The following is an 18,775-nucleotide window of genomic DNA, read 5'->3' as shown; positions in this document are numbered from 1 at the left end:
ATCAGAGTAAACCCGGGGAATACTACAAAGTACCCGATGTAAATAGTCTAGAAGGGAAGGGTTTTGGGAAAACCAATGCGCTACACTTCACCACTTAATATCATTGGAAGAATAAATCACTGGCACATGGATTATTTAAAAATAATATATTCGCTTTATTTAGTATCTACAATGATCATAGAGCCTCATCTGTCTAAATAGACACTAACTCTGGAATTACCGTTCACGGAACTTTGCGCAATAACAAAGAGCTTTTTATGTTTCATGTTTCTTTGTCCTGGTCTGTCAGTATACCGGTATTAGGACATCACAGATCACAGTGTTTTGTACTGCTATAAATATACCTTTTATTTATTTGTTCATTGTAGATACTAAATAAAGCGAATATATTATTTTTAAATAATCCATGTGCCAGTGATTTATTCTTCCAATGATATTACAGTAAGTGGTAAAGTGTAGCGCATTGGTTTTTCCCAAAAACCCTTCCCTTCTAGACTATTCACTACCCACCTGTTTGGGGGATGGCACTGTGCCTGTTATGGGTGGTACAGTCAACTACCAGACAACGAAGCTAGCGCACCCAAAATAAATGATTGCTCCCGGACTAGTGCGCAGCCATTCTTTCCAGCCAATGGTCAATCATATGGTCAAAAGTAAGCTAATAAGAGAGCCACCATTTATTCTATTGAGGCATCATCGCAGCATCGGACGCAGATGAAGCAAACATTGACTATCCGAGTGAGTCTTCAGTCACTCAGAATGGCCAACCCAGCTAAGATTTCAGCGCCGTTTTATCTGCGTAAGGGATCGAGATCACAGCCAAAGGCACGCCTCAAAAAACATTTGCGCCATGTCTTAGTTTTTACCACCAATCCCTGTATCCAGCCACAAAAGGCCCCTGACTGCCAATGACTGCGAATAATCATCTCAGTGAGCGGCATCACTGAGGTTTCCCCTTACTGCGTGCGCAGTGCGACCGTGGAGCGTAAATATGCGCATTCTATGACTCAGACCGTAATCAGTATGGCGTCATTATTTTAGATTTACAAGGTTAATAGCAAACTGCCCTCCAGGGCGTCTCCCAACGCGACAGCGACAACTTTGTATCGCAAACTGCAATTTAATTCCTCACAGGTTGTACAGAACTCCCTCGTTCTAATTACATTTCCTGGAAAGACTCCACCAGTACATCGTAAGTACCCATCTTACCACGGCGATCGTGTTTATGTCCTCGTCACCTCCTCAGTAAATCAGGAGGCAAGAAAATTAAAAATCAGGACTTACTAACTATGGTGCCTTAAGCTATTCAATTATCCCGTAACGTTACAATGATCTCATAAAGAATATATTATTGATGCATCCCACGTAATTTCCTTCCACAACAGCCATATAAAGCGTCTTACATTATCGGCACCAATCGTGTTTTATCTACTGGTCAAATACCCTGTATCACTGTACATAACGAGGACTATAACGAGGACTATAAATGTCCAGTCTCCGTATAGATGACGGACGCTCTCGTCCAGCGCGGTGAAGTTTTCACTCTAAATTAATTTTCGATACGCTGTTAGGGATAAAGTTACTAACGTTTCTAAAAATCTAAAGAGGTACCGTTGCCCATAGCAATTAATCGATTAATCAATTCTCCATTGCATCCTTGAAAATAATATTGAAAAAAATGATCTGATTGGTTGCTATGAGCAAATCACCTCTTTTCATTTTTAGGAGATTTGGACCTTACGCCGTGATTGTGGTGCAATTGTGTCAATGAGGTTATGTGGCACAGATGGCGAGTACGAGCCTGATAATCGTGACGCACTCAGGGTTGCGTAACGCATGAGTATATAAAATAATTTTGCACGCGCTCAGAAATTGCGCTCACTGTTGCAGTTCTGTAGATTCCATGTGCGCTCTTACAGTACACAACATGAAAGCGGGGCGTGGCGTTGTGGTAGGGGGCGTGGCTTTTTTCTGCCATTATTCCCCTATAGGCTGAAACCTACTGATCAATGGTGATCAATGAGTCGGCATTACACCCCGGCCCATGGCGTTACCTTGCAGCAGACGAAGTTCAGGGAAGAAGCTTTGTACCCTCTCTGGGACTCCTCCCAAATACACCGGAGAATTCACGTTAATTTCTAGCACTGCCGCTTCAGATTCCGACACCCGTTCTTCCAAGTCATCGAGCCGCACAGAAAGCCAAGTTCCTTCTTTTGTTAAGTGCACGTGGTTCCATCGCCCATCGCAATAAGAGAGTCCGGCCCAAAGACTGACTTGTGTCTGCCAGGAATTATTCCTATATTGTAGGGTAACAATCCCATTGTTTAAATGAGCCTGTAACAAAGAAGAAATTATATTTATATATATATATATATATATATATATATATATATATATATATATAGAATTTTGTGGGGGGGATCCGGCTCTCCCTGTATCAACGTTGTTGCGCCGGGTGCCAGCTCCAATAGTAGAAATAAAGGACAAGGGGGGGGGGGAAACAGCACTCCAGGCGTAAGGATGGCCTGAAAGCGTGTTTTATTACCAAGACGCCTGGAGTGCTGTTTTCCCCCCCCTTGTCCTTTATATATATATATATATATATATATATATATATATATATATATATATACCAGGTCCAAATAATAGCACTCGAGAGGCAGTTTTTTGATATAAAAGGATTTGTATTAAATGCCAAGCTTTCGGGGTGTAACCCCCTTCGTCAGGACACAATCCTACACCTGTACTACAGAGTAATAGCCACATCCGACGTAACGTGACGTTTCGATCCAATAAAGATCGTCATCAGGAATACATGCAATAGAGTCAGCACAATCACACAGGCATCCTGGTATCCATCTGTTTGGAGGATGGATACCAGGATGCCTGTTTGATTATGCTGACTCTATTACATGTATTGCTGATGACGATCTTTATTGGATCGAAACGTCACGTTACGTCGGATGTGGCTATTACTCTGGAATAAATTGATGTAATAAGACCTCGGTGAGTGCCCATTTTCTTCATATTATGCCTTGATGTTTGCTCATCTGGTGGAGCACCCCCTTTCAAAGAAACACGTTGGGCGTGGCTACAATCCATGCTGAGGAGTGACGTCTCTTTGGTCCTTTGTGAACGTTCCCGGTCCTGTGCTGACTGCGGCGGGTGGACAAACCCCGCAGGGCTGATCACCCTGCGTGTTCCTGAGACCTGTTCGACTCCGCTGTGCCGGTGAAAAGAGCCGTCTGTGGCGAGTTTCTATTTCAAAACCCCAATGTATGTCAGTTAATATCAGTAAAATTGTTGTTTTTACACTCCGCTGACTGTGCGCTTTATCTATTTTCTCTCCATATATATATATATATATATATATATATATATATATATATGTGTAAATATTTGAAATCTAAGAAATCTAAATGAAAAAAATTCTAAACTTCAAATTCTAAAACTGAAATTAACATTAGGTTATTATCTTGTAATCTCAAAATTCAATTATTGCAATATCTGGGCCACAGGATCGCTCTAGTGATGTACTATCCCATACTGTAATGTAATATACATATATAATGTGTATCTACCCCTGTTTGTGACCATCCCCCCTGTATTACTGGTCACACAGAAATCTCCATCTGGTGGTTTGGATCAAAGGATTGACTATCGATAGCGCAGTATAACCAAACCGTTCTTTTCTTTACAAGGTGCTGAGGGGTGGAGCTTTGACTCCAGAAAAGCTTCGACCCAAACTTTTGATTGGCCCTCAGGTTTGTGAAACCATTGATTGTCTCCTAAAATGTAGTTAACCATCGATGGTGAGCACACCGATGGCCATCCCTAACTTTATTTGACTTTACCTAACTAAAATACGTTGGACCTAAGAGTAACAATATACAATTGCCAACATTTCGCAAGTGATGATGTAATTGGTGTGTCAGAAATAAGTGCGGTGAAGAGCGATGGTGCTATTACTGTACAGTACATACCATGATATAACCTAGGCCGTTTGTGTTGTACATAAATAGGAGAAGTCCCCTCAGCTGGTCTGTTCTAAACATGAATGATATGTCAAAGTCGGGTCCAGCCGGGAATATGGTGGGAGGGAGCTCAAGGAAACCTTTAATAATACACAAACATGTACGTGTTAGTATATCACACCGCTACAGACAATACAGGAACGCTGTGCGCAATATACAGTCACAGTGCACAGTCTATCTGCCGTTACCGAAGTTCAGGAAATGTGCCCCCTCTTCTGCGCTCTCGGGGCATCCCTCCCATTTCTCGTACACATTGTATCTCTCTTCTGCCATATCCCAGTCCAGTAACTGCCACTCTTCATCAGGATGGTCGCTGTGCTGTACCGATATGTCACCAAGGCAACCGACAAACGTCTCCGCAATTATATTGGTGTTGTCTGAGCAAGAGAAAAAAATGTTTTAATGAAATCAACAAATGGTCAAAGTCTTGCACCGTCCTGGCATATAACTGTCGTGACCTTTTTAGGGACATGTCACAGCGATCCCATACGCAGTTACGATGTCTTACTGCTAGCGGCCAGCCTGCGTGACCATTGGGCAATGTTTGTCTGATGTGTGTACTCAGTGGTTCAGTGACGCTGCTGGTGGACGTATAACTATAAAGCGCGGCGTTTGTGACACTTTCGGATTTCCGCACATCCGCTATGTACATAATTGGCAGCTACAGCCGTTACTACAAGTTACACTAGACCATCCAGTATGGACGGACGGAGCAATGGAGAACTTACATCCCATGATGTAGGAGATAAACAGATATTAAATAGAGAGACAGACATGAGATGGACAGACAGACATAAAGGGTAATAGGGTGTGAGATTCTGAAAGTGAGAAATTTTGGGAGTGTTTTACTTTTTTTATTTAAAGCGGCAATCATTTATACTGAAAAACAAGGCTGATTTTGTCATGTACATGATTGCCGCTTTAAAAAACTGGAAAACCCTCCCAAAATCTCTAATTTTCTGGTTCTCGCACCCTACTACATTCGGCCTAAAGACTGATGGTGGACAGACATAGATGAGCGAATGTACACAGTTTCCAATTACCGGTGGCTTGTCTCTGGGCAGTAGGGTGTTCGGGAAGTCCTCCAACATACAGTGTAGTGTTCCCCCCAACAACTGTATGACCATTGGCCACAGCAGAACCTGGAGAAAGAGATTAAACAGGAGAACATGCCCATGAAGGAAGACAACGATGAGAATGGTGCGGAGTCAGAACCCAGCTGTGAGGGAGATGGAGAACCGTGTAGATAGATACAGTAGCTGGGATCAGCGGTGATGCTGGAGGAGTCTGATGAGTCTGAATCGCGCTACTCTTTCCAAGATCCTCAACTTCATTGTTGTCATCCCTCTCTTCCCTCCGACTCATACAATGACCAGGGCCTTCCCTCCCCTCATATCACCTCCAATTACTACCATGTCCAGGAGTTCTCATGGAAGAGGATGTGTGATGTCTTCACTCCCTCCCACCATCTCCAACACTGACCACGGCCTCCCCTCTCCTCTTATCACCTCCTATTGCTACCATGTCCAGGAGTTCTCATGGAAGAGGATGTGTGATGTCATCACTCCCTCCCAACATCTCCAACACTGACCACGGCCTCCCCCTCTTATCACCTCCAATTGCTACCATGTCCAGGAGTTCTCATGGAAGAGGATGTGTGATGTCATCACTCCCTCCCACCATCTCCAACACTGACCACGGCCTCCCCTCTTATCACCTCCAATTGCTACCATGTCCAGGAAGGGGATGTGTGATGTCATCAGTTCTGTGTTCATTAGGAAAATGTGTCATGCATTGAACAACAACCTGAAAGTAAAGTATACTGGTTGGTATACCGGATTCCTGAACCTGTGTGAGCACAATCCCTGGGAGCTACTGTAATGCCGTCATGTGCTATTACCCCAAATATTCACAGCAAGAAGTCAGATTTCATTGTGTTCTACAAGTCCGTCTAATAAAGTCCTTAACGATCATTATTACATTTTTGTTTCAAAATTCTTCATTTTACTATTTTTTTAAATGCTTTTTTTGGGAGGGGTTTTGTGGGATTGGCTGCAATAGGAACAATTGATTTATGATTGAAAAATGTAATGCTTGTACCCTACCAAACGCCCCCCACATTCATTGGGAAGTATCCAAAAGTGGCATTAGCTGGCTGTGTGCCACAGACAAAATTTGCATTAGAGATTGGTTGGATACAGGGAATTGGTTTCAAAAAGTTTCAAAAAGTTACAGCAACTTTGGTACTTGTGCAGTTTCACGGCGCCAGCATGGCGCCGTGCGTCTGAGTCCCCTTGCGGGGCTCGCTTCGCTCGCCCACGCTGCGGGCTCGGTGGCTCGCTACGCTCGCCACGCTATTTAAAATCATCTCCGTGCCAACATGGATAGTTTAGGTATGAACTATCCATGTTGGCATGGAGTTAAGTTACTTTTTTGGACATATTTCGTGCCGAGCGTACACCCGGAAGTAGCACGGCGCCATGCTGGCGCCGTGAAACTACACAAGTACCGCAACTTTTTACTGTGCACCAGTTCTCAAAAATCCCCCAACTGTATTGAAATAGGTGATTTTACCTGAAAATGTTCCATCCACAGTTATAATTTCCATCCCATGATGTCTTGTGATGATGATCTGATGCCAGTCGTTATCATCGTAGCGCCGACCGCCATCGTTCGTGGGAGTTACAGCCGCTGCTGGATCCTTGTAAAGGAAAGACAGTTCCATTGTAATACACATTAATGCCATATATACTATATACAGTAATTACACAGAGACGTGGGGTGACATTCTATGGGATGAGAGTTTTTCGCACGTCAGTTTTTCGCCCATTATCGCACTTTTTTTAAATCGCATTTTTGCAGTGGATTTGCATATTTAATGAGGTGCGTGTTCCAGCAAGAAAAGTGTGATTTAGTGCGATAATGGGCGAATTTTCGGCATGAAAATGTGCGATTTTTAGGCTTGAAAATGTGTGAATTTGAGGTTATGTGCGATTTTGTGTTTGTATAAAAAAAAAAAATTGCGTGGGGTCCCCCCTCCTGAGCATAACCAGCCCCGGGCTCATTGAGCCGGACCTGGTTCCAAAAATACGGGGGACAAAAAGCGTAGGGGTCCCCCGTATTTCTGAAACCAGCCCCGGACTCTTGGACCGGTCCTGGTTCCAAAAATACGGGGGACAAAAATTCTGGGGGTCCCCCGTATTTTGAAACCAGCACCGGGCTCCAACAGCCCGCAGTGTCATGCCACAGCCAGGGGACACTTTTTACATAAGGTCCCCCGGCCGTACCATGAGCACCGTGGCTGGTCAGCCTTGGATGGGGTACCTGGAGGAGTGGGGACCGCCCAATAAAGGGCCCCCTCAGGCTTCACCCGTCCCTGGCCAGTGGACGCCGGTCTGATGGGGTTAAATCTTTCAATCCTAACATTGCTTTATACAGGAGAACTACAAGTACCAGCATGCGGGACATTAATGGGCCCGCTGGAACTTGTAGTCCACCTGTAAAAAGAATGTTAACAGAAAACACACACACAGAGAGAAGTAAAACTCCATCGGAGAAAGTCGGTTGTCCCCGCTGTCAGTGCGGGGGTAGCCAGCTCTGCAGCAGAAGGGAGACCAGCGCTGGATCCTGGATCGGTGAGTATGTGGGTGTAAAAGTGAGGTGTGTGGATGTGTATGTAATAAAGTTTTACTTCTGTGTGTGTGTGTGTGTTTTCTATTAACATTCTTTTTACAGGTGGACTACAAGTCCCAGCAGGCCCATTAATGCCTTGCATGCTGGGACTTGTGGTTCTCCAAGTCCCAGCATGCGGGGGAGGTCTGCTGGTACTTGTAGTTCTCCTGTATAAAGAAATGTGAGGATTGAAAGATTTAACCCCATCAGGCTGGCCTCCACTGGCCAGGGACGCTGGTGACAACCCCGGGCTTCAGCCCTGGACGGGTGAAGCCTGGGGAGGGGACCCCTTTATTGGGGGGGTCCCCACTCCTCCAGGTACCCCGTCCAAGGCTGACCAGCCACGGTGCTCATGGTACGGCCGGGGGACCTTATGTAAAAAGTGTCCCCTGGCTGTGGCATGACACTGCGGGCTGTTGGAGCCCGGTGCTGGTTTCAAAATACGGTGGACCCCCAGATTTTTGTCCCCCGTATTTTTGGAACCAGGACCGGTCCAAGAGTCCGGGGCTGGTTTCAGAAATACGGGGGACCCCTACGCTTTTTGTCCCCCGTATTTTTGGAACCAGGTCCGGCTCAATGAGCCCGGGGCTGGTTATGCTCAGGAGGGGGGACCCCACGCAATTTTTTACAAAAAAAAAAAAATTAACACATTTTTTTACCACAGGACCATGCACAGATCTCAATGATCTGTGCAGGGTCTGGCCAACTCGCATATCAGAACCTGGTCTGATTTTTTGGCGAATTTAAGACACATTTCCCAAATTCGCATCTCATTAAATATGCGATTTGTATACTTTTCAATGGGAAAACATCTGGATGCGAGTTCCGGCGCGAGTTAAAATCTCACTTTGTAAAAGTGCTATTTCGCGGCAAAATCTGCGATTTTTGCCGTTTTTCGCATCTCATTAAATATGCGAAAACGGGATTTCGGCAAAAAACACACATCTCATCCCATAGAATGTCACCCGTGATGTAGCATCGCAGCGGTGCTGTCCCCGTCACTACTCATTCCAATCATCGCAACCCTAAATGTTCAGGATGAAGAAATACTATATACTATATACACTATACACAGCATAAATACTATATACACTATACACAGTATACTATATAATACACTGAGACATATATACTAAGATGGGAGTTATATTTCACATGGGATGTTGCTATGGGCAACCAATCAGAATCTACAGTACTTCTTATTTATTTAGCACCTTCTAGAAGATAATAGATAGAATCTGATTGGTTGCCCATAGCAACAACCCATGTGAACTACAGATAGAGCGCCTCTCAGCCAAGCATCTCACACGTCACTCAGCGGGGGGGAGGAGGGCGGGGTTGGGGGCGGAGCAGCAGGGAGGTGGCGGCCGGCTACACCAGAACAGTTCTATTTAGCATTATGCTAAGTAGTGACATCACTGTGGGGTACAATATGGTCATAGATTAGTGACATCACCGAGTTGGGAGGATTGATGGGAGACATGGTGATATGGGGGGGGGGGTTATCATAGACAAAATGTTGACACAAGAAAAAGGTTGACATGGAAATCGTTGACACACGAAAAGTTCAACATGAATGCTAATAGTGGAGAAGATGTATTAAGCCTAAACAGGAGAAAAAGTGGAGGGTGATAAAGAGAGATAAAGTACCAGCCAATCACCTATCAGTCATTTCTTAAACAGCCTGTAACATGGCAGGTAGAAGCTGATTGGCTGATGATTTATTAGTAGTAATTAGGGTTCTATAAAGTGTTACGTTACTGAAAAGCAGTTTCGGGGGTATAAAGTATTAGATGAAGTGTCACAATTGTGTAAGAGAGGCAGGAGGCTAATTGCATTGCAGTCTGTCTGTCCGGGCCCAGGATAGAAGCAGTGCCGTCTTTCCCATTGGGCACGATGGGCAGTTGCCCGGGGGCCCTAGGACCTAGGGGCCCCCGGCCCAGCCCAATGGGAAAGATGGTGGCCGGGGTCCGGGAATCCGCTCACCCTCGCTGGGGGATCCGGGCAGGGGGATCAGGGCGGTGGCGGTAGCTAGAAGCCAGATTCGGCAAAGCTCTATTTGCCGGTGGGCGGGAAGCGCTGTTGCATTTGAATAGACTGGCCGGACACTGATTGGCTGAATTCAGAAAATCAGCATCCGGCCAGTCTTTGAAAAGGCAACAGCGCTTCCCACCCCGCCGGCAAATAGCGCTTCACCTCCTAGCTAGCAGTGAATTTAATTTCGGGGGTCCGTGTGCCGGGGTTCTGATCACCCTCACTGGGTGATCCGGCAGGGGGATCAGGGCATCGGTGGCGGTAGCTAGGAGCCCGAAGCGGCGAAGCGCTATTTGCCGGCAGGGGGGGGGGGGGCGAGAAGCGCTGCTGCATTTAAAATGACTGGCTGAATGCTGATTGGCTGAATTCAGCCAATCAGCATCCGGCCAGTCTTTTCAAATTCAACAGCGCTTCCCGCCCCCGCCGACAAATAGCGCTTCGCCGCTTCTCCTAGCTACCGCCACCGCCGCCCTGATCCCCTTCCCCAGCGAGGATGGTCGGATCCCCGCCACCCGGCCACCATCTTTCCCATTAGCGCTATTTGCCGGTGGGGCGGGAAGCGCTGCTGCATTTGAAAAGACTGTCCGAACGCTGATTGGCTGAATTCAGCCAATCAGCGTCTGGCCAGTCTTTTCAAATGCAACAGCGCTTCCCGCCCTGCCAGTTAATAGCGCTTTGCCACTTCAGGGCAGGCTCCTAGCTACCGCCGCTGCCCTGATCCCGCTGTCCGGATCCCCCAGCGAAGATGATCGGATCCCCGGCCGCCGGAAGCTGACTGGCTGCCGCACGGAGCCAGAGAGGTGAGGGTTAGGGAGGTGACTGTGGGCTCCTGGGCAAACTAATTTGGGGGGGGGTCCAGTGAGCTAGGTTGCCCAGGGGCCCTTCCTAATGTTAAGACGGCCCTGGATAGAAGTCCCTGCTGTCCCCCCCTGATGGTGGTCCTGCCAAGCTAACGACAAGCAGATGAGCCGAGCGCACGATTTTCTGTCCGGCCTGAATACATGGGGATTGAGCAGAAAAACATGGAGATGAATACATGGGGATTGTGCAGCAAGTGTTGGGGCTGCCTGAGTCACGATTGTCAGCTTCATCTAAATCATTTTGTGAAGCCATGAGGAAAATGACGCTGTAATTAGGGGCACTTCTATATAACTCATAGTGCCGCATGTAAGAACAACCTCCCCATTCACCTGAAGGACGGGAATATATAACCTCAGCTTTATAACCCGCCAGCTCTGACATGGAAACCAAACACATCGGACTACATTGCGTCCCACCACACTTTGTGTCTCCTCACCCTTTATAAACAGTCACTATTCCACAAACATGCATTTCATTATTGTACTTTAATAATTAGAACCAGAGCTGGTGTCATGCCCAATTAATGTGCCCTGGTATTCTGCCCATTACTTTCTCCATTAGTGAATTCAACAATACTAATGGGATTACTAGCATGAGATGCTAATTGGGCGTGACATAAGAAACTGGCGTACTTCTCGGCATACCCCTGCTAATGATGAAATTAATGAGCATTTTATTAAATGCTGTCTCATCAAAGTGTCCTCGCTTAGCGCTACAATTGTTACAAATGATGCCGCATCCTCTATACTGTATTAAATACATGAAAAAAGATTCCTCACTCTCTGATGGGCGAGCCTGGGAGCCAGGAGTTATCCTAGGGGCATTGCCCGGTCCAATCAGCCGTCAGTCACGTGTGTGTGGGATACCCAGCAGGTGCCAACGGGCCAACGTAACATGGAGCTGGCATTGTCACAATTCGCAGGTGTGGCAGTAAGATCCATTGCACCTATCACGTACCAAAGGCACCAATGATGACCAGACTGGGTGGAGATAAGGAGATCATACTCGTGGTCCTTGTGTTACAGTGTGACGCAGGGCCTGGCTGTGGGTGGCTTGCTGACAGGTTCTTATTTTATTATTTATTAGTCATTTTAAGAAGCACTCTGGAAACATTCCACCCATAGTGCATCTTGCAGAAGCAGACAAGTGGCCGAAACTAGGGTGGTGCGGAAGGTGCCGCTGCAGGGTAGGGGGCGGTGTTGGCAGCACTTGTTAATTATCTGCTTTAATTACTTTCACTTGTAGCTTCCCTCCTTTTTAAATCCCAGCATCTCCTGACTGCCCCTGTCTCCTTCCTTCCAGCATTTCAGCTGAGCAGATCTATGTAGTGTGTGACTGCGAGGGACTGGATGATGGGCTGCACACTACATAAATCTGCTCAACTGCAATGCTGATTCTTTTTACAACGGACAAGAAGCTTCTTAAAGTTACAAATCTTATTGTTTTTATGCAGGATCAATTAATGCAATGTTTAACTGGAATGCAACAGGTTATGGGTTTAAATCCTGGGTATGGCAGTATATTGATAAACCAATGAGGAAAGACTGGAGCCCTTCCATTGTGAGTGATATGTTCTCACACCTCCCTTTATCCTTCCACTTTTTGGGGTACACTGCATCTTCAAACATGCTGCCTCTAGATTCTGTGCATTTAAGAAGAGGTTGGGAGCGAGCAATGTGTATTTATTTGTATCTAACCCACGGACATAATATTCTGGCAATGTGAGATAAGTGCAGCTATATTGATCAGCCTCAGTCACAGGCTCGCACTTGCACTGGCTGCAGGCTAAGGGACACTTGGAGACAGATTTTGTATGGAGTGCAAAGGAATCTGTTAGCGTATTATTAGTTATTAGTGAAGCCGCAGAGTGATAACAATTCCTCCGCAAAGATAAAGGAAAAGCATTCAAATAAAAAAATAAATCCACTTGCGCTTTAATCCAATGGCAAATGATCAGCAAATATAAGAAGTTACCTAGGAAATGGGAATCTCATTTTATCTAAAATACATTTTCCCTAATTTACCAAAAATGTGGAGGGTGAAAAAGCTTGAAATCCTGTCAATATAGATTTGGTTTAGGTATTTCTGACGATTTATCAGAGGTGTACAGAACACTATACCAGATGTCCAAGTATTGGGTAGTTTTGACAAAAATATGACTAATACTGGCAGAATACAACGTTTACAGGGTATCAGACAGTCTGAATTAGAAAATGTTGGCTTGGGCCTGGCAACAGACAGGCTATAATGGTCAGACAATGCCAGGTCAGGGATGGCAGGAGACAAGTTAAAATGGTTAGACAATGCCTAATATTGGGCTGGCCATAGACAAGTTATAATGGTTAGAAATGCTGGGTCAGGGCTGGCAGCAGACAAGGTATAATGGTTAAACAATGCTGGGTCAGGGCTGGCAGCAGACAAGTTATAATGGTTAGACAATGCTGGGTCAGGGCTGGCAGCAGACAAGTTATAATGGTTAGACAATGCTGGGTCAGGGCTGGCAGCAGACAAGTTATAATGGTTAGACAATACTGGGTCAGGGCTGGCAGCAGACAAGTTATAATGGTTAGACAATGCTAGGTCAGGGCTAGGAGCAGACAAGTTATAATGGTTAGACAATGCTGGGTCAGGGCTGGCAGCAGACAAGTTATAATGGTTAGACAATGCTGGGTCAGGGCTGGCAGCAGACATATTATAATGGTTAGACAATGCTGGGTCAGGGCTGTCAGCAGACAAGTTATAATGGTTAGACAATACTGGGTCAGTGCTGGCAGCAGACAAGTTATAATGGTTAGACAATGCTGGGTCAGGGCTGGCAGCAGACATATTATAATGGTTAGACAATGCTGGGTCAGGGCTGTCAGCAGACAAGTTATAATGGTTAGACAATACTGGGTCAGTGCTGGCAGCAGACAAGTTATAATGGTTAGACAATGCTGGGTCAGGGCTGGCAGCAGACAAGTTATAATGGTTAGACAATGCTGGGTCAGGGCTGGCAGCAGACAAGTTATAATGGTTAGACAATGCTGGGTCAGGGCTGGCAGCAGACAAGTTATAATGGTTAGACAATGCTGGGTCAGGGCTGGCAGCAGACAAGTTATAATGGTTAGACAATGCTGGGTCAGGGCTGGCAGCAGACATATTATAATGGTTAGACAATGCTGGGTCAGGGCTGTCAGCAGACAAGTTATAATGGTTAGACAATACTGGGTCAGTGCTGGCAGCAGACAAGTTATAATGGTTAGACAATGCTGGGTCAGGGCTGGCAGCAGACATATTATAATAGTTAGACAATGCTGGGGCAGGGCTGTCAGCAGACATATTATAATAGTTAGACAATGTGGGTCAGGGCTGTCAGCAGACATATTATAATAGTTAGACAATGCTGGGTCAGGGCTGGCAGCAGACAAGGTATAATGGTTAGACAAATCTGGGTCAGGGCTGGCAGCAGACAAGTTATAATGGTTAGACAATGCTGGGTCAGGGCTGGCAGCAGACAAATTATAATGGTTAGACAATGCTGGGTCATGGCTGGCAGCAGACAAGTTATAATGGTTAGACAATGCTGGTGTCAGGGCTGGCAGCAGACAAGTTATAATGGTTAGACAATGCTGGGTCAGGGCTGGCAGCAGACATATTATAATAGTTAGACAATGCTTGGTCAGGGCTGTCAGCAGACATATTATAATAGTTAGACAATGCTGGGTCAGGGCTGTCAGCAGACATATTATAATAGTTAGACAATGCTGGGTCAGGGCTGGCAGCAGACAAGTTATAATGGTTAGACAATGCTGGGTCAGGGCTGGCAGCAGACAAGTTATAATGGTTAGACAATACTGGGTCAGGGCTGGCAGCAGACAAGTTATAATGGTTAGACAATGCAGGGTCAGGGCTGTCAGATGACATATTATAATAGTTAGACAATGCTGGCTCAGGGCTGGCAGCAGACAAGTTTTAATGGTTAGACAATGCTGGGTCAGGGCTGGCAGCATACAAGTTATAATGTTAGACAATGCTGGGTCAGGGCTGGCAGCAGACAAGTTATAATGTTAGACAATGCTGGGTCAGGGCTAGGAGCAGACAAGTAATAATGGTTAGACAATGCTGGGTCAGCGCTGGCAGCAGACAAGTTATAATGTTAGACAATGCTGGGTCAGGGCTGGCAGCAGACAGGCTATAATTATTAGACAATACGGGGACAGGGCTGGCAGCAGACAGGCTACAATGATTACACAATTCTGGATCAGGGCTGGCAGCAGACAAGTTATAATGGTTAGACAATGCTGGGTCAGGGCTGGCAGCAGACAAGTTATAATGGTTAGACAATGCCTTTTACGGGGTCAGCAGCAGACAATTACAATGAGTACACAATGATGGATCAGGCAGCAGATAGTATGTATTGTTAGACATACTGGGTAAGAGGAATCCATGATGAAAATCCACGATTAGGGGTTAGGGGAAGAAGTCTTTCAAAAGAATACAACAAATAAATTGTGTCATCGGATACAGAGATACAGGTACAGTTACCAGCACATTAGAAATAACTGGGTGAAGTGTCACAGGCAGTTTGTGAGAGAGAAAAATGGAAAAGTAAGAATTTAGGTGTTTAAACCAACATGCGACCTTTTAACAAGAAGAATATTGTGGGGTACTAGGTTGGTGGTGCTCCCAAAAGATTCAGCAGGATAACTGAATTAAATTAGGTGTCATTGAAGAGACGTAGGAAGAACGAAAGGGTTTTTGGGGCACACTTGAAATATTAAGATAGCGAAAAGATGGTGTACAAATGTGTGACATAAAATCTAACCTTTATTGATTACACTTAAAAGCATACACACGTCAATTAGATACAAAGAACAATTTTTTCAAGAACAATTTTTTTAAAAATATATCAATCAGCATGTGAATTAAACTACGGAGTTTATTTTATAATCGTAAATACACAATGCAGAAAAAATATATATATATACAGAAAGAATACGAAATTGTAATACAATAACCGTCAAGTGGGCGAAAATGATTTGGCAGGGAATTTACCAGGCCATAAATGTTTGATCAAGCCCAATCGGGGCGAAACACGTGTCCCTTCTGACGTCAGGGCATTTCCAGCCACTCTGAGCCCTCCTGCAGTCCCTCTCAGATCAGCGCTGCCGTTACGATTTAGACGGTGGGAGCACTCGCCGCACGGCTCATCTCACTGCACTTGGATCTCGCTACCACGCTCAAAAGGTAATCTGCATCTAAAATTCACGGATTGCCTCTCACGCACAGACTCTGTGTCTGGTGCGTGTATACAAGCCAGTACCGCTACTGAGCGGGACTTCTGCGCTCTGTCATATGGGGCACGCTATAATTAGGTGTCCGCTGTATGAGAGATTGAGCGCCTGCTAGTAATGTGACCCTCAGGTTAAAACTTTGTTGCATACTATTGCTAATCTGTTTATTGACTTATCTTTTCAATACACCAACCTGCTCCACCGCTGTTACCACTAGTGTAACAGTAACCAGCTAATTAATACGGTAAAAACTACCTCCCAATCTTTAATCATTGCAAATAGCCCTAGGAAAAAACTCTTCAACTATCGCTACATAGCAGTATTCAATTAGATTGATAATTCCTGTCTTTTTGCATTCTGAGAATTGTTACCAATACTTGGTGCTCACAACCAATATATTTTGATATACTGTTTTGAGAGATGTTTAGAGCCATTTGCTGTTATGTATGTTGCTGATAAACTAATCTATCTTGCACATACAATGATTCAAGATTTATAAAGACCTTACTCACCCCTGCATGTGGAATTGTGCACAGTATTTTCCATTACTGGCTCAGTGACCACGAACCCATCGAATTCTGCAGTGGGCACATATATCTTTACTTTGTGAGCATACCTTTCCTCACCCTCTCATCCCCCTTTTTTGTTTCATTCTAATTTACTATCATCTTTCACCTGGACTTGCTCACTCTCTCATTCTCCTGAGCTACATCGGGGAAAAGCAGAAGTGACAACTGGCTCCTAGTTCCATTTGAGGCTCTCTCATCTGATGCCATATACAGCCATACATCGCTGGGCCGCCTGATCCCATCCGAACTCAGCAGCTAAGCAGCGACTGGCTGGATCAGTACCTCTTGGGAGACCATCAGGGAATACCCAGTGCTGTATCACACACTCAGACAGCAGAAGTAGCGAATGCATACGAAGAGCATTCCTATCTTTTCCTTTATCCATTAAATCCTGCTCCAACAATAGGAATGTAAACCTGTTATCTTTCTCACTGCATTTGGGTCCATTATTTGTTGTATATCCAAGGAGGGTCTGAAGCAAGACTCCAAAAAATATAATATATTAAAAAGTACAATATTATGAAGCTCTGCAACATTGATGTGCACTGCGTTATTGTCTGATATTGATTTGCCTTGCTCAAACATTTATGGCCTGGTAAATTCCCTGCCAAATCATTTTCGCCCACTTGACGGTTATTGTATTACAATTTCGTATTCTTTCTGTATATATATATATATTTTTTCTGCATTGTGTATTTACGATTATAAAATAAACTCCGTAGTTTAATTCACATGCTGATTGATATATTTTTTAAAAAATTGTTCTTGAAAAAATTGTTCTTTGTATCTAATTGACGTGTGTATGCTTTTAAGTGTAATCAATAAAGGTTAGATTTTATGTCACACATTTGTACACCATCTTTTCGCTATCTTAATATTTCAAGTGTGCCCCAAAAACCCTTTCGTTCTTCCTACGTCTCTTCAATGACACCTAATTTAATACAGTTACCAGCACAACAGGAACTGTTATGTCACACTAGGGGAGGCATAACGGCTACTTTACTGTCAGGGACAAAGCTACAACCCAACACAATACAATACCATACTTGTGGCACTTGGGGTAAGGTAAGGACAGCCCACTGCTGGACAAGCCCCAACATCACCAAGGGCCGGAGTATGATGCAAGTGATGGCCGTTGATGCTAACACCGCTATTGTTACCGACTAGACCTCTCAGTCCCAACATTCTGTCCTTTTCTTCTAGTCCCTATCTTAAGATTCCAGACCACACCCAGGACAGGTCAGTGTCCTGCTTAGGGTGACTGTTTCGCTGACTGATTAGCGTTCCAATTTCAGTATGCGTCACAATCTGTGGGGTTCTGTTGTAGAACATCAGGTGAGAGCAAACTACTGCTTGTGTCTTCAAAATTTGGATATTGAAAACAAAATGGCCTTTAGGAGGTTTGGCCTGTCTGCAGAACATCAAGACATTTAACAGGCCCTTATTCTGACTGAGTCGAATGGCTGCGCATTCGGTCGGACGGCCGATGTATTTTGTTTGCGCATGTGTAGAGGCGTTTCTGCACATGTGCGAACGTCGCGCACGTCCGAACACGGCGTGAACTCCGAACTCCGAAAATGATCGGTTGGAACAATCCGAGCAGGGGGTGGAGAGGGGCGTGAAGGGCTGTTTGGGCTCATTACCATATGCGTACGCCCCACGTTTCATGGGCGTTCCCATGAAAACGCTGGGCGTACGTATGGTAATGCGGCAGTGACGCACGTGTGGGGGGTGGACAACTGACGTAGCCGGATGCCAGCTGCCCGCTCATATCCCTGCTTTCATACTGAAAATTGTCCGAGTGGTCTGGAGCACACGGAGCTGTCTGACCACTCGGTCCAGCATTCGATGGTCGGTGACCATCGGAGGATGGGGGAGGTTCCCACAGATGGGGGAGGTGTTCACATGAAACATCCACTCGGTGTCTTACCGCATTCGGACGGTGTGAGCGATCCGTACGGTAGGCGGGGCTATGAACACTCGGTTCCTGTCCAAAATACGCATCCGTCCGAGTCAACTATAATAAGGGCCATAGAGGGGTCTAGTTACTAATCCTTGGAAAGAGATACAGTGATGAAAAATAAAGGGCCTGATTCAGACCTGTCTGCTGCCTAGCGAGCAGGTAAACACCACCCGCACCCCGCCGATCACCTCCCTCCCGCCACCCGAATCCACTCACTACCATGGGAGAGAGAAATCTTTCATCATCAAATTATTTTCCCCCCCTTCGCTAATAAATGTCAGTCCCCCACTTTTATTGTGGGGGAATTCAGGACGGGTGCTGACGTCATGTGACATTGGCCACCCGCCCCAAGCAGTCATCGACGTG

At 45.4% G+C, this 18,775-nt stretch overlaps 1 protein-coding gene and 1 pseudogene across 8 annotated transcripts in view; one reads left to right on the top strand and one right to left on the bottom strand.

Moving 5' to 3' along the window:
- USH2A (usherin) overlaps positions 1 to 18,775 on the bottom strand; it is a 739,769-nt gene that overhangs the window by 441,261 nt on the left and 279,733 nt on the right. For all 8 annotated transcript variants that reach the window (XM_083175163.1, XM_083175160.1, XM_083175162.1 and 5 more), the window contains exons 22-26: positions 6,609 to 6,735; positions 5,078 to 5,176; positions 4,223 to 4,411; positions 3,984 to 4,114; positions 2,055 to 2,334 (exon numbers count right to left, since the gene is read on the bottom strand). In XM_083175163.1, the coding sequence (XP_083031289.1) occupies positions 2,055 to 2,334; positions 3,984 to 4,114; positions 4,223 to 4,411; positions 5,078 to 5,176; positions 6,609 to 6,735 (826 nt within the window). The remainder of the gene's footprint in view (positions 1 to 2,054; positions 2,335 to 3,983; positions 4,115 to 4,222; positions 4,412 to 5,077; positions 5,177 to 6,608; positions 6,736 to 18,775) is intronic.
- Positions 16,652 to 16,768, top strand: LOC146066122 (5S ribosomal RNA; annotated as a pseudogene).

This window comes from Crinia signifera, chromosome 3, assembly GCF_055691185.1.
Source record: "Crinia signifera chromosome 3, ASM5569118v1, whole genome shotgun sequence".
In the NCBI taxonomy this organism is placed as follows: Eukaryota; Metazoa; Chordata; class Amphibia; order Anura; family Myobatrachidae; genus Crinia; species Crinia signifera.
Note: the sequence above shows the minus strand (reverse complement) of the source record. Positions and strands in the feature narration are given on the sequence as shown.